Genomic DNA, 15,945 nt, shown 5'->3' on the forward strand with positions numbered 1-15,945 from the left:
GACAGGCTAGAGACTAAAGTTAGGAGCTTCATTCACAGTTATACTGTTTCCCCTGCGTGCGGGCTCTGCTGCTGCTGTTAAGAGGTTGTAAAGTCAATGGATGTGTCTATTAGGGAATTTCCTCCTCTTTAGGAAAGTATCCCTGGCATAGAAATGGCTGCAGAGCTCTAGCTCACTCTTGCCCTTCTCATGTAGCTGACAGCAGCTTGCTTTTGTGAACTCTGCAATAACTCCTTGTGACCAAAGGCAATTAGGCACAAGTTAGGGTAGGCCTGAGTGCTCTAATCTGTGCCAGAAGTCAAAACAGCCCCCACCCAGACCTTGAATAGGGTAGGTGTGAAGTTACAATTGCCTCCTACCCTTAGATCCTGGTGGCATCTGGGATTCAGACCCATCTGTGGGAAGCTGCAGGAAGCTCAGTTTTTCTACCATGGAAGGATGGAGTGCAGAGGCAATCCTGTTAAGATTTGAACGTGTGGTTCTAGGTTGTCTAGAGATTTTAAACTAACATCCTCTTTAATATTGTACTGCAAATGCATAAGGCAATTCTCAACTGCCTTGTGCCTATTGTAGGCATTGTCACCCATGCAAAGGAGATATAAATGCTGCTGCCAGTGTGAACAGAGAACTCAGTTTGGTAACAATATACACTCACCATGAAGAGGTGAAAATGACTACAGAGGATCCAAGGAGCAGTGGATAAACATGTAGATTTTTCCTGATTCAGGAAATATTCTGGATAATTAGATAGGTATGTATGCAAACATGGAAAAGAAATGCCAAGAAATCCCATTTATATCCAGAGCACCACTGATTTCACCAGTATTCCACATGAGAATAAGCGTTCACACTTGTGAGTCCCTCAGCAGGATAGAGCAAGAATCCTTTACCGGCATCTGTGGAGCTCTGATTACATGTAGGTCATGGTCTAAGAGCCTGTACTATACAGAGCTGGATGAAATTTTCAAAATAAAAACATGTATATTACTTTCTCCAAAATAACAAAAACTAATCCACTTTTATGGAACAATCGCTGATGAAATCAAACAATCAAATATCATGGTTTGCTTTGGTTGCTGGTTTCTTGATATTCAGTAAATCAAGCAGTCAAAAGATTTTTTTTTTCCTCTAACTTAGGGGAAAATTGGAGGGGAGGGGAAGTCCCTCGTGTCTGAAATCTTGTATATCAGCTTTCAGAAACTTGTATTTTTTCCAGTCTATTTATAAACCCTTAACAGTAAGGTGTTTCAACGCAGCACCAGTAAACCCTTAACTGTAACAGCATGAACAGTGCCACTATAATAATGCTCTTGTCTAAACCTGCTGATGTATAGCTGTTTTTGCAGTCTGGGAACAACAGGTACTAATACACTAATTAATCAACCATAGACTCTAACTGAAAGACCATTAACCCAGAGTTTAAAATCCTCCTTTTGGAATCAATGTAATTATTCAGCATGTGGTTCTATAAAACTAACTATAGGAAAACTACAGTATTAGTCCCAAGCAGTTGAGGTAACTTGACAAAATTACATGGCTTCTTAAAATTGTTTTGCAACAACAGTTTTCTCCCTTCCCATGCCTCTCTCAGATTTTGGACACTCCAGTTATGCCTTTTCTATTTTCTAATGGACAGAAATCTAATTTTCCTAACTTCTCACAGCTATTACTCCACTGGCATTTGTCAGCCTTGTTACCATTTTTCATCTACTCTCTAATTCTTCAATAGACTTCTATAATATAGTGCTCAGAATGGTCACAAGATTCCAAGTGAAAGCTGGCACAAGGAAGTATAAGTTTAAATAAACCTGCATATCAGAATTATTAAGAGACTGATTAAGAGAGCTTTAAACTAGGAATTTGGGGGAGATGGTTGGGAGATGTCCAGGTAATCTCCACGCCAGAATTTAGCATAGAGTGGAAAGAAAATGAAGTAAGAGTGGATACAGCTGTAGGTAGGAGGAAGGGCAGTGTAGATACAAGTCTAATAGGTTATACTGGTAGTAAAATAACCGTGCCTAATAGGGTACAGAATGTGAGTGAGGCCAAACAGCAAAAATTAAGATGTTTGTACACCAATGCAAGGAGCCTAGGTAATAAAATGGAGGAACTAGAGTTACTGGTGCAGGAAGTGAAACCAGATATTATAGGTATAACAGAGACCTGGTGGAATAGTAGTCATGACTGGGCTACAGGTATTGAAGGGTATGTGCTGTTTAGGAAAGACCGAAATAAAGGTAAAGGTGGTGGAGTAGCACTGTATATCAATGATGAGATAGAATGTAAAGAAATAAGAAGCGATGAAATGGATATGACCGAGTCTGTCTGGGCAACAATTAAATTGGGGAAGAAAACTATTAGAGCCTCCCCTGGGATAGTGCTTGGGGTGTGCTATAGACCGCCGGGATCTAATTTGGATATGGATAGAGCCCTTTTTAATGTTTTTAATAAAGTAAATACTAATGGAAACTGTGTGATCATGGGAGACTTTAACTTCCCAGATATAGACTGGAGGACGAGTGCTAGTAATAATAATAGGGCTCAGATTTTCCTAGATGCGATAGCTGATGGATTCCTTCAGCAAGTAGTTGCTGAACCGACTAGAGGGGATGCCATTTTAGATTTGGTCTTGGTGAGTAATGAGGACCTCATAGAGGAAATGGTTGTAGGGGATAATCTTGGCTCAAGTGATCATGAGCTAATTCAGTTCAAACTGAATGGAAGGATTAACAAAAATAAATCTGCAACTAGGGTTTTTGATTTCAAAAGGGCTGACTTTCAAAAATTAAGGAAATTAGTTAGGGAAGTGGATTGGACTGAAGAATTTATGGGTTTAAAGGTAGAGGAGGCCTGGGATTATTTTAAATTAAAGCTGCAGAAGCTATCGGAAGCCTGCATCCCAAGAAAGGGGAAAAAATTCATAGGCAGGAGTTGTAGACCAAGCTGGATGAGCAAGCATCTTAGAGAGGTAATTAAGAAAAAGCAGAAAGCATATAGGGAGTGGAAGAAGGGAGGGATCAGTAAGGAAAGCTACCTTATTGAGGTCAGAATATGTAGGGATAAAGTGAGACAGGCTAAAAGTCAAGTAGAGTTGGACCTTGCAAAGGGAATTAAAACCAATAGTAAAAGGTTCTATAGTCATATAAATAGGAAGAAAACAAAGAAAGAAGAAGTGGGACCGCTAAAAACTGAGGATGGAGTGGAGGTCAAGGATAATCTAGGCATGGCCCAATATCTAAACAAATACTTTGCCTCAGTCTTTAATAAGACTAAAGAGGATCTTAGGGATAATGGTAGCATGATAAATGGGAATGAGGATATGGAGGTAGACATCACCATATCTGAGGTAGAAGCGAAACTCAAACAGCTTAATGGGACTAAATCGGGGGGCCCAGATAATCTTCATCCAAGAATATTAAAAGAATTGGCACAAGAAATTGCAAGCCCATTAGCAAGAATTTTTAATGAATCTGTAAACTCAGGGGTTGTACCGTATGATTGGAGAATTGCTAACATAGTTCCTATTTTTAAGAAAGGGAAAAAAAGTGATCCAAGTAATTATAGGCCTGTTAGTTTGACATCTGTAGTATGCAAGGTCTTGGAAAAAATTTTGAAGGAGAAGGTAGTTAAGGACATTGAAGTCAATGGTAAATGGGACAAATTACAACATGGTTTTACAAAAGGTAGATCGTGCCAAACCAACCTGATCTCCTTCTTTGAGAGAGTAACAGATTTTTTAGATAAAGGAAACGCAGTGGATCTAATTTACTTAGATTTTAGTAAGGCGTTTGATACTGTGCCACATGGGGAATTATTAGTTAAATTGGATAAGATGGGCATCAATAGGAAAATTGAAAGGTGGATAGGGAATTGGTTAAAGGGGAGACTACAACGGGTCCTACTGAAAGGTGAACTGTCAAGTTGGAGGGAGGTTACCAGTGGAGTTCCTCAAGGATCGGTTTTGGGACCAATCTTATTTAATCTTTTTATTACTGACCTGGGCACAAAAAGTGGGAATGTGCTAATAAAGTTTGCAGATGATACAAAGCTGGGAGGTATTGCTAATTTAGAGAAGGACAGGGATACCCTACAGGAGGATCTGGATGACCTTGTAAACTGGAGTAATAGGAATAGGATGAAATTTAATAGTGAGAAGTGTAAGGTCATGCATTTAGGGATTAATAACAAGAATTTTAGTTATAAGCTAGGGACGCATCAACTAGAAGTAACGGAGGAGGAAAAGGACCTTGGAGTATTGGTTGATCATAGGATGACTATGAGCTGCCAATGTGATATGGCTGTGAAAAAAGCTAATGTCATCTTGGGATGCATCAGGAGAGGTATTTCCAGTAGGGATAAGGAGGTTTTAGTACCATTATATAAGGCACTGGTGAGACCTCACCTGGAATACTGTGTGCAGTTCTGGTCTCCCATGTTTAAGAAGGATGAATTCAAACTGGAACAGGTACAGAGAAGGGCTACTAGGATGATCCGAGGAATGGAAAACTTGTCTTATGAAAGGAGACTCAGGGAGCTTGGCTTGTTTAGCCTAACTAAAAGAAGGTTGAGGGGAGATATGATTGCTCTCTATAAATATATCAGAGGGATAAATACCAGAGAGGGAGAGGAATTATTTAAACTCAGTACCAATGTGGACACAAGAACAAATGGATATAAACTGGCCACTAGGAAATTTAGATTAGAAATTAGACGAAGGTTTCTAACCATCAGAGGAGTGAAGTTTTGGAATAGCCTTCCGAGGGAAGTAGTGGGGACAAAAGATCTATCTTGCTTTAAGATTAAACTCGATAAGTTTATGGAGGAGATGGTATGATGGGATAACATGGTTTTGGTAATTAAATATTCATGGTAAATAGGCCCAATGGCCTGTGATGGGTTTTTAGATGGGGTAAGATCCAAGTTACCCGGGAAGGAATTTTCTGTAGTATCTGGCTGATGAATCTTGCCCATATGCTCAGGGTTTAGCTGATCGCCATATTTGGGGTCGGGAAGGAATTTTCCTCCAGGGCAGATTGGAAGGCCCTGGAGGTTTTTCGCCTTCCTCTGTAGCATGGGGCACGGGTCACTTGCTGGAGGATTCTCTGCTCCTTGAGGTCTTCAAACTACAATTTGGGGACTTCAATAGCACAGATATAGATGTGAGGTCTTTTTTAGGAGTGGTGGGTGAAATTCTGTGGCCTGCATTGTGCAGGAGGTCAGACTAGATGATCATAATGGTCCCTTCTGGCCTAAATATCTATGAATCTATGAAAAAACTACAGTATTAGTCCCAAGCAGTTGAGGTAACTTGACAAAATTACATGGCTTCTTAAAATTGTTTTGCAACAACAGTTTTCTCCCTTCCCATGCCTCTCTCAGATTTTGGACACTCCAGTTATGCCTTTTCTATTTTCTAATGGACAGAAATCTAATTTTCCTAACTTCTCACAGCTATTACTCCACTGGCATTTGTCAGCCTTGTTACCATTTTTCATCTACTCTCTAATTCTTCAATAGACTTCTATAATATAGTGCTCAGAATGGTCACAAGATTCCAAGTGAAAGCTGGCACAAGGAAGTATAAGTTTAAATAAACCTGCATATCAGAATTTATCCCAAAGGAGGAAGGTCACTCTCCTTCAAGATCCATACAAATGATGTAGCTTTAGATTACAGCTGGGGTTCCATAGCAGCCTGGCTGACTGGTACTGCTGACCTTGCAATTCCCTTTTCTGTGAAATCTGCTATTTTGGAACCTGTGTATTGTGCAGACATCCCACAAGGAGGCTCTGGCACAAGAAGCTTCTCTTCCTCTTGTTCCCCATAAGTATGATTCAGGTCTAGTGGGAACCTTTATGTTAAGGGAGTCAAAGGACTCTGCAGGACTAGTGTGGCCCATGATGAAAATCTGACCAGGGAGTGGGAGGGCAAGAGCAATGACTCTCTCCAAATAGGAGTACAGTATTCATTCTTCTCCTGTGTCCTCTAGAGTTCTGGGGATTATGACCTCCACTCTGCCCCTAATAAGGGGCTGTAGCTACATTCCATCCAGCCTATAATTTTAGGTTTCCCTTCACCTGTCACTCCCAAATCCTTTCCCAAACAGTGTTTTGCAGCTTGTACTATTTAAAGCACAATTCTTTTTTGAACTCCCATTGGCTCTATTCTGCTTGCTATTTGGTATTGGTCAGCCCTCCTATTTTTGCAGCATCTGCAAAGTTGAAAACATCATCACATATTCACTCCCCCAGGTCACCGATGAACAGAGAAAATGACAAGGGGCTTGCAAAACAATCCCTGAAGCACTCCATTTGTTGCATTTTTATCTGATTTCACCATTTACCACCCCTCTCTTCAGTCTTAATAAGCTAACTCTATCTAGCTGAGTATTTCATTGTCAATACTATACTTTGCAACATTACACATTAGTCTTGTCTATGACATTGTATTGGAAAAGAGCTTGAAAAGCACTTATTGCTACATCCACAAATACATTAATCAGATTTGTTAACCGCACCTCCCCTAATATAATGGATGCTAGCAGGCTTGCCTTGATTTAGTTCTGTAGTTAATCAAACAGCAAGTGACTTTTCAGAACATACTAGATGCCCAGCAGAGTGTTATAAGCCTGGAATTAAATAAAAAGATCTCTGCTGGAACTGTGATAAGGAGGGAAAGGATCTGTACAAATCTTTTGCCTGGGCTCCACTGTACCACACCTCGTGGTAGGAAATCTAGCATGAATTGAACATCATGCTAGTTAGTGATGTACCAAATGATTCACTCAGTTTTGCTCTATATTACCTAGATGCTATATGAGGCATACGCAAGTCACCAAAGATTGGTTCTAAGGAGTGTTAGCATTTATTTTAAGAAAACAGAAATCACGCCATTCTTATATTTTATAGAAAAATTGTAGGCATATTCAAGCCTGTAGAGGTACTAAAAATGTGTGCCATAGAGATTAAGTATATTTAATTAATGAGTATGCAGAGTATTACTATAAACCTCAAATCAATATTACTAAACTAATCTAAAGACAACAGTTAAACCACAGCTGCATCCAATGAGTATATGCTCCTAAAATAAGATCCATGAGAGAATTTAGGCACCTAAACTCCAGACTTAGGCAACTAAGTTCCTGTTTTCAGTGCCTACATCCCAGTTTTGGTTCCACTGCCACCCACAACACTCCCACTGACCCAGTAGGTGCCTAAACTCATTCAGTGCCTCAGCTTTTCAGATTAAAATGTCCTTATGTCTCTACCTCTGAACATGTGCAGTGCTACTCTGGGCACCAAGACTCCTCTCCAACCTAAGCCCCAGATGATTCACAAACCAGGGAAAGACAGGCATTCATCCACCTAACTCTCATGGGAGGACCCAGTATGGTAGGCATGTTCAGACTGCACCTATGCATAGGGCACCAGCTGGATGAGATGGTGGTACCCACCTTATAACTTTTAGCCCAGGGCTTAGAGTACTCACCTGCAATGTGAGAGACTCAGGTTCATGTCAGAGGGTGAGAGAGGATTTGAACAGGGGTCTCCCACCTGTCAGGACAGAGCTCTAGCCGCTGAGTTATTCTGATGTGGGGCTCCCTCAGTCGTTCCTGTTGAAGTTGTTCCACCGTGGATAAATAATGAAAGAGAGGTTGGAGCAGGGGGAAGGGACTCAGGGTCTCTGACATCCCAGGTGCGTGCCCCAATCTCTGGGCTACAGAGTCCTTCTCTCTCCTCCCATTCATTGTATAGGGAGCCTAGGTGTCTTACTCAGCTTCGTGGATTGCAATCTTGTTCCTATGATTTTCTAGGCACCTAAAAGTTAGGTACTGTGACAGTCAGTATTGCAACACCTAAGTCCCTTCCTGGATCCCACCCTGAGTATAAGTAGCAGGTCACTCCCATAGTTCTATGCCAGAAGGTGGTATCTTCCTTCCCATTGAGGGCATGCAGCAGTAGGGCATTCTTGGAGTGCAGTTCCTTTTCAAATGCTGATGGTTGAGGATCTCCAGTTGATTGTCTGCTGTAGCTTCAATCACAAGTATCTGCTCAATTTTGCTATACTGAACTCCTAGTGACAAATGCCTTGTCACCAACACACTGAGTCCTGAGTGCATATCAACATGTCTTAGGCCTGGTCCTGAGCATTCAAAAAGGTTATCAATGTGTTCCAGTCCTAATCTTGAATACCTAAAGAAGACATCCATGAGGTTCAAACCTTGTTCTGAGTGATAACATGACCCTCAGTAGGCCCCAGGCCTAGTCTTGAGCATCCAACAAGGTCATTGATATTACTTAAGCCTGGTTCCAAGTACCCAGTGGAGTCGCTGATAGGGTCTCAGGCCTAGTACTGAGTAGCCAGTGAGGGTCATTAACTTAGAACCCCACTCTGGACTCAGTGGAAAATGCTTTATATCAACTGGGTTGAGGCCTCCCCGGCCCTGTGCTCCAGGCTGGACACAAAGTGAGTCCTCCACCCACAGGCTTCAGAGCATGCTGCAGGAAGACAGGGGAATTACGTCTCCTTCCTTGCTGGAGGCATCAACTCACATTAAAAGGGAGTGGGAAGATGTTGCCATGGCAACCTTGTTCCCATTTTCACTGAAGCACAAGGAGAGGCTGAGGGGGTTGCTATGGCAACATTCTCTATTTCAGGCACCAGCAGCTTAGAGGGAAAGTGGGAAGGGGTTGCTACAGAAACCAAGCTCCCATTGGGGTATCAGAAGGGCTGGTTTCGTGGCAGCCTCCCTACCCCAATTTCAAAGCATCCACATCCTAAAATGGAATTAAACCCTCCCCGAACCCCAGCATAATTCCCTTCACACCATGCAGTTCCCTGCATGACCTGTTTGAATTGCCAAGGGTAATAGCATCCCCACCCTGCGAGCCGAGAAAGTAATTTTCTTGGTGCTGTCTTGGCCATCTTTCAGCACTTTCAATACCTGCCTCAAACCTCAGGTGTAAATGATTAAGCTTGGTTGAATTGCTGTGGCCCCTCTTATTTGCAGAGCATTTCAATATATGGTTGTTAGGATATAGATATTCAGGCCTGTCTGTAAAGGCCTATACTCTAAGAATTTAGGTGTATTCTTATCACTTGGCTAATTATAGAGGTATAAAAGAAAGAATCAAAACCACTATCTGCTGGTGTAAGGGCCTTCTCTTACTGTGACAGTCTGAGGCCCTGTTCTTAGGCTAAGGCCTTTGGCTAAGCAGCAGAGGCAGCCATAAGCTGGGAAGCGAACAGTCACATCCTCACATTCCAAACTAGTCACATTGAAATAAGGTGCTATTGGGCTGTTAGGCAGTATCAGGACAGGATTGTATTCCTATCACCTCCAGAGAAAGGGAAGTGCCTAGAAAATGTAAAAGGAAACTTAGTTTGATAGCATCCTGTCTGGCAAGAACTCACTTATCAATAGCTGGGATGTGAAATCCTCACTTCTGTGTTGTCTTGTCATTGTAGTTCCCACTTTGCTATTGTTTGTCTGTATAATCTCTGTCTGGTTCTGTGATTGTTCCTGTCTGCTGTATAATTAATTTTGCTGGGTGTAAACTAATTAAGGTGGTGGGATATAATTGGTTACATAATCATGTTACAATATGTTAGGATTGGTTAGTTAAATTTCAGGAAAATGATTGGTTAAGGTATAGCTAAGCAGAACTCAAGTTTTACTATATAATCTGTAGTCAATGAGGAAGTGAGTGGGTGTGGGTGTGGGTGGGCATGGGCATGTGGGTAAGGGAGATGGGAACAGGGAATGGGGGTAAGAAAATTGGAATCATGTTTTGCTAAAGGGGGAAATGGGAACAGGGAATGGGAGTAAGGAAGTTAGAATCATGTTTGGCTAAGGGTAGGAATGGGAACAGGGACACAGGTGTAAGGCTCTGTGGTGTCAGAGCTGGGAAGGAGGATACTAAGGAAGGAAACTGGAATCATGCTTGCTGGAAGTTCACCCCAATAAACATCGAATTGTTTGCACCTTTGGACTTCGGGTATTGTTGCTCTCTGTTCATGTGAGAAGGACCAGGGAAGTAAGTGGGTGAAGGAATAAGCCCTCTAACAATGTTTGAACCCAAAAGTATGTACAGGGACCAATTATTAGATAAACTGAGGTTTCAATCCCAGTTACTGTTTCACAAATGGCTGAAATCATTAGCCATCCATCTGCCTTGTGGCAGAGATGCTCCAAGTCTTCTTGTAGAAGTGAGCAACGGATCTATGTGTAAACTCTCTCTCTGACTGAGCTTCAACAACAGGCAAATTCTTGTTTTAATCTAGAAATATTTCCCACCTAACAGATCTACTCTGCTCATATTCATTAAAGGTGTGGTGGCCATGAGCCATGTCTGAATAGGTAGCCTTTTTGAAGGAACTATCTGCACCACTTCCATAGGGGTGCACTCAGTAGCATGAATAGAGAATTATTCAAAATCCAAAAATCTCTCTGGAACATTTAAAATTCACAGAAGACTTGCTGGGCTCAGGTATTCTTAGTCCTTCTGAGTATAAAAGATGAAAACAGCTTGCCTGCTTCACCAAACTCCATTTACCAAAATCCGCACTTGTCTCTGTATATATATGGAGTGTCTCTACTTCCTGCTAGAAATTACTTGTTTTGAAGTCTGCCATTGCTCAACACTAGAGAATATTTGCCACAGTTAGTAGTTGTTAACAAAGGCTTTGATGTGGAAGTTGGGCCAGAGGACCAAAATCGTGTGGCCACAACTGGCAGTATACCTCGAGAAGCCACTGTTAGTGATCACAGGACACACACATACTGCATGCTTGAGATTCCAAATCACATTTTTCATTATAAATCATTTCTTAGTTACTCTGATCCAAATAATAATATTCAAGAATCCATCCACAACTTAGACTCAGGATTGACCCAGGAATTTCTGTGCATACTTTGGGATTTCAAATGACTGTTTCAGGTAAGGATCCTGACAAACATATAATCAGGCCATTTAGTTCTGAATCAACATGCAAGCAAGGTCAGAATCTCACCTCAGATATTGGAACCTCCATAAAAGTTTGACTGAACTGTTATACAGCTAGTTGCCCCTTCCCTATAGAGAAAAGAATACAACTGCAGACAGTCACAGCTCTTCAACATTGGACCCTCTAGAAGGTCCATAGACCAGAGGGTGCTGAAGCATATCCTTTTGAGAGAGAAACAAAATTATCTTGTCATACCTTTTACCACAAAATTACTACTTTTTACACTCTCTTTTGTTGGGGAAGAGAAGGTCCTGATCAAGCTCATGGAATAACAATAGAAATCATGCGGTGGTGATCTTTTTTCAAGAGGAAGGCAGATACCATTCCATTTTTAATAAGGAGGGATATCTGAACAGATCTCACACAGGACTCCAGCAGTCTCAAAGGAAACCTTTGCACTCTGGTATCCCACATTTATACCAATCAGTGTTACAGACTTCATACCATAGAAATCATTGGCAAAAGATAATTCCTCTCCGCTAGACTCTGAACCTAGAATTTGTGGTAACTGTTGTGCAGGGAACTTTCCTTATGCTTTGTTCAAACTGTTTAAAATATCTGTGTGTTCCAGTTTTTCAGAGTAGTTTCTTTTTGTTGGCAATGATATCATCCAGTGGAGGAACACATCAAAACCAAGAGTCTGATCTACCTTCTCTGTGTATAGTTTTCTCTGGTTATTTTCCTGTGAAGCCTTTCCCGGATGCCGTCCTTCTAAACATTTCACAGAAATAAGTAAAGTTGCTGGACCAGATTCTTATTGCACTTAACAGGAGTGACTCCACTGAAGTCAATGGATTTACACTGGTATAAAATTGGTGAGAGCAGAATTAGGCCCATGGTTCCTGCCCTGAAGATCTTACGTTCTAAACCCGGGGATAGGAAGGCAAGGGTGACTGTAATAAGATTACATGTTTGTTAAATAAGAACACAGCATAAAACTCAGAGAGACTTCTCATAAATAGAACATTTAATTTCAATAAATAAGTACTTATATAAAACCCCACCCCCCTTAGATATTACACAAATGCTTCTAAAACAATACATCCTCTAAAACTAGCATGTGTTAATTTTCAATATCATGATAAACACATTGGACATCGATTCCTTCTAGGAAACCATGAATAACAACACGCATGCTAGCACAATTTGAACATTAATAATTCAAAAATAGTATAGCAGAGCTAGTGAATAGTAGATACTAAACTGGGAGGAGTGGTAGATACACTGGAGGGGAGGGATAGGATACAGAAGGACCTAGACAAATTGGAGGATTGGGCCAAAAGAAATCTGATGAGGTTCAATAAGGATAAGTGCAGGGTCCTGCACTTAGGACGGAAGAACCCAATGCACAGCTACAGACTAGGGACCGAATGGCTAGGCAGCAGTTCTGCGGAAAAGGACCTAGGGGTGACAGTGGACGAGAAGCTGGATATGAGTCAGCAGTGTGCCCTTGTTGCCAAGAAGGCCAATGGCATTTTGGGATGTATAAGTAGGGGCATAGCGAGCAGATCGAGGGACGTGATCGTTCCCCTCTATTCGACATTGGTGAGGCCTCATCTGGAGTACTGTGTCCAGTTTTGGGCCCCACACTTCAAGAAGGATGTGGATAAATTGGAGAGAGTCCAGCGAAGGGCAACAAAAATGATTAGGGGTCTGGAACATATGAGTTATGAGGAGAGGCTGAGGGAGCTGGGATTGTTTAGCCTGCAGAAGAGAAGAATGAGGGGGGATTTGATAGCTGTTTTCAACTACCTGAAAGGGGGTTCCAAAGAGGATGGCTCTAGACTGTTCTCAATGGTATCAGATGACAGAACGAGGAGTAATGGTCTCAAGTTACAGTGGGGGAGGTTTAGATTGGATATTAGGAAAAACTTTTTCACTATGAGGGTGGTGAAGCACTGGAATGCGTTACCTAGGGAGGTGGTAGAATCTCCTTCCTTAGAGGTTTTTAAGGTCAGGCTTGACAAAGCCCTGGCTGGGATGATTTAACTGGGAATTGGTCCTGCTTTGAGCAGGGGGTTGGACTAGATGACCTTCTGGGGTCCCTTCCAACCCTTATATTCTATGATTCTATGATTCTATGATTCTAGATGTTGTAGTATTATTGTATGAAATCTAAGCTATTTTAAAAAAAGACAATTTTATTTTATTTTTCTGAGAAATCTGGCTTTCAGCCTAAGGGTTCAAAGTGGCATAAACCATTTTAAATATAGGTTTTCAGTTCCTTCCAGCAGATTAGTGAAAAACAGACCTTAATAAGAGAGACAGCTGACTAGATATCATTAACCTTTAAATGGGAGATGTGTCATTGGTGGTATTCTGCATCTAATTTGACTTACTAATTGGGTTAAACACAACAGAATTATTTATAGAGAAAGGATAGCAGATGTCATGGTAAACCAGTTAAAACAGATACCATAGGGCTGGAAATGGCATATGACCCCATATATCATTCTTAATGCTTCTAATGAAGCTGAAAATTAATTTCTTCAGTCATATCCTCACTCCAGGTCTTTACATGCTAGGCAGAGAGTATCCATTTTTAGCCAGCAAACCCTAGGGGAGGTGAATACTGAGAGAAGTTTCCAAACCAATTTGTGCTGTGGAGTTGGTATAGGAACAATCATTCTCTCCTGTACATGAGAGCCTTCAGTGGCATCAGTTATGAATACTGAAGTATGAGAACTCATAAAATAAGAGAGGCTTGAAAGAAATAGGAGAAAAAGATGAGACACAGGGTAAATGAAAGTTTTCACAATTAGCAAAGCTGCTTCACTTACCTGAAATATTTTTGACAAATTGTTAAAGAGGGCTTGACCAGCACTGACTTTGTGTTTGACTCCTCTCACTGTACCATTTTTGCTTAGAATGTTGACTCGTTTTGTACCAAAGCCCCTCTCTTTAGTAGCTCTCACTAAAATGAACAAGTCATCTTGCTCATTCTCATTTTCATCACACTCAGATCCTAAATGTCCATTCTGCTGTCCATCCGCTTCACTCAGTCTGCTGGTTTGGTCAGTCTCTGAACTACTGGTATATTCAGAATCCAAAGAGTCTGCGGTTTCTCCATCTGCATACACTTCCTTTAGTACTCTCCCACTGTGAGAGGAAGCAATTCGAAATCGGACTTTCCTCAGCTTCCTCTCACCTTCAGTCTTCATCTCGCTTTTAAGCATTGTCCCATCTATTGATATCCGCCATTTACATTGTTCTGGTTTAGGCTGTGACTGTAATTGCCAACTTGCCACACTTTAAAACAATATCAGAACTGTTTTCCAGGGACAGCAGCACTCATATTAAACTGAAGTGTAAAGGAAAGAGGATTCCCAAGAGCCTACACTGCAGTTCCACAGTTAATAATGAATGTGTTTGTGCTATGGTTACCTTTAAACTAAAACCTGCAAAATGATATCATCAATTAAATATTAAAGAGCCATTGTGTTGGTTTTTTAGCAGTTAGAGAGAGAGAATATGAATAGATGCTGATCTGAATTTTGGTTTCAATCAAAGAAACATAAGTTACATGAGTTCATGTGAATAAAACTTTGTTGAAAAGCGCAAAAAAGGAAGGAAGAATTTTCCTCAGGGTTCATCTGTGTAGAATTATTAGGGCCTTTCATTTTCAGTTTTTATTTTATTTAATTTTTCCCAGGAATGTATCAATGTTTATTACCACAACAAAAGAAACAGGTGAAAATCAGTGCAAAAAAACCTATTAATTTTACTGGGTAAATATTGGTTTATTTTGGTATATGGAAAGACGGGGGAAAAAGGTATTCAGTAGATTAATGCTTTGAATTCCATTCATTAATGTGGTTTGCCGCAGAACTAAAACAGAACTCAAAACACAATGCCACCTTTGAGCTTAAGAAAACAATACATCTCTAATCCCCAAATAAAACTTTTCATTTGAATAAATAGTTCACTGTCGTAGGCTTAAAACTATTAGCCTACATATATTTACATTTCATAATTGAGCCATACCATTTGCATCGCATATACTCAACTTCCTCCTTTTCTCCTTTTTTTTAAACTTTCAAATACTTCCTTGTATTCTAATACAGATTTTCATTTTCTTCCCATGTTAGTGTCAAATCTTTAAACCGTTATCTGCTAACAGCTTGAAAGGTGTATGTGATGAGCGTGAGATTCATGAGTACATTCAGATGCACATGCACTTTAGAGTTTGCATGCATGCCTGTTTGTTTACTGTGCATCTTCTAGACTAATACATAGCCTTACTTCAACAGGCAGCTTTGCATATACGCACAAACTAATGTATTATTGTGATATCTATATATCATGCAACGTATTGTATTTTCCTAATAAAACATGCTATTTTTATATATTTGAATGATACAAAAAGTAGGGTGAAAAATAAAGCTGAACACTTTTTGTAAACCCGGGAATTTTACAGTAAAAATCAGTTTAAACTGAAAATGAAAGGGTTCAAGAATTATATATACACTTTGCACTTAAGTTGAAAATCCTGAGCTCCAATTTTGGAGAGGGATGGATGCTGGGAACATTGCTTTACAAACCGAGGCGCTGACCACCACTCTGCCCCAGGCCTTGCCACACTCCACCCCTTTCTGCAAGCCCCTGCCCCACCTCTTCCCACCACCATTCTGACCCCGCCCCCTGCTCCTGCCCCTTCTCCCCAGCACCTCCTGCATGCTGCTGAACGGCTGATCACAGTGAGGGAGAGGCACTGGGAGGAAGGGAAAGAAGCTGATCAGCAGCGCTGATGATGAGTGGGAGACACTGGTGGGAGAGAGGAAGGTGCTGATCTGCGGTGCTGCCGGTGGGTGCTGAGCACCCACTGTTTTTTTACCAGCCCCAGAGCACTGACAGTCAGTGCCTATGTTTACAGATACCACTTTCTTGATCTGCTGTTCAACTCTCAGTCACAGGTTCATCCAAAATTTGCTCTTTTTG

General features: G+C 41.0%; 1 protein-coding gene across 1 annotated transcript in view; it reads right to left on the reverse strand.

Annotated features, from left to right (window-relative positions):
* GRXCR1 (glutaredoxin and cysteine rich domain containing 1) overlaps positions 1 to 14,183 on the reverse strand; it is a 72,897-nt gene extending 58,714 nt beyond the window's left edge. Inside the window, exon 1 of the mRNA XM_048848470.2 lies at positions 13,788 to 14,183. Coding sequence (XP_048704427.1) covers positions 13,788 to 14,183 — 396 coding nt within the window. The remainder of the gene's footprint in view (positions 1 to 13,787) is intronic.
* Positions 14,184 to 15,945: the final 1,762 nt, after the last annotated feature.

This window comes from Caretta caretta, chromosome 4 (assembly GCF_965140235.1).
Source record: "Caretta caretta isolate rCarCar2 chromosome 4, rCarCar1.hap1, whole genome shotgun sequence".
Lineage (NCBI taxonomy): Eukaryota > Metazoa > Chordata > Testudines > Cheloniidae > Caretta > Caretta caretta.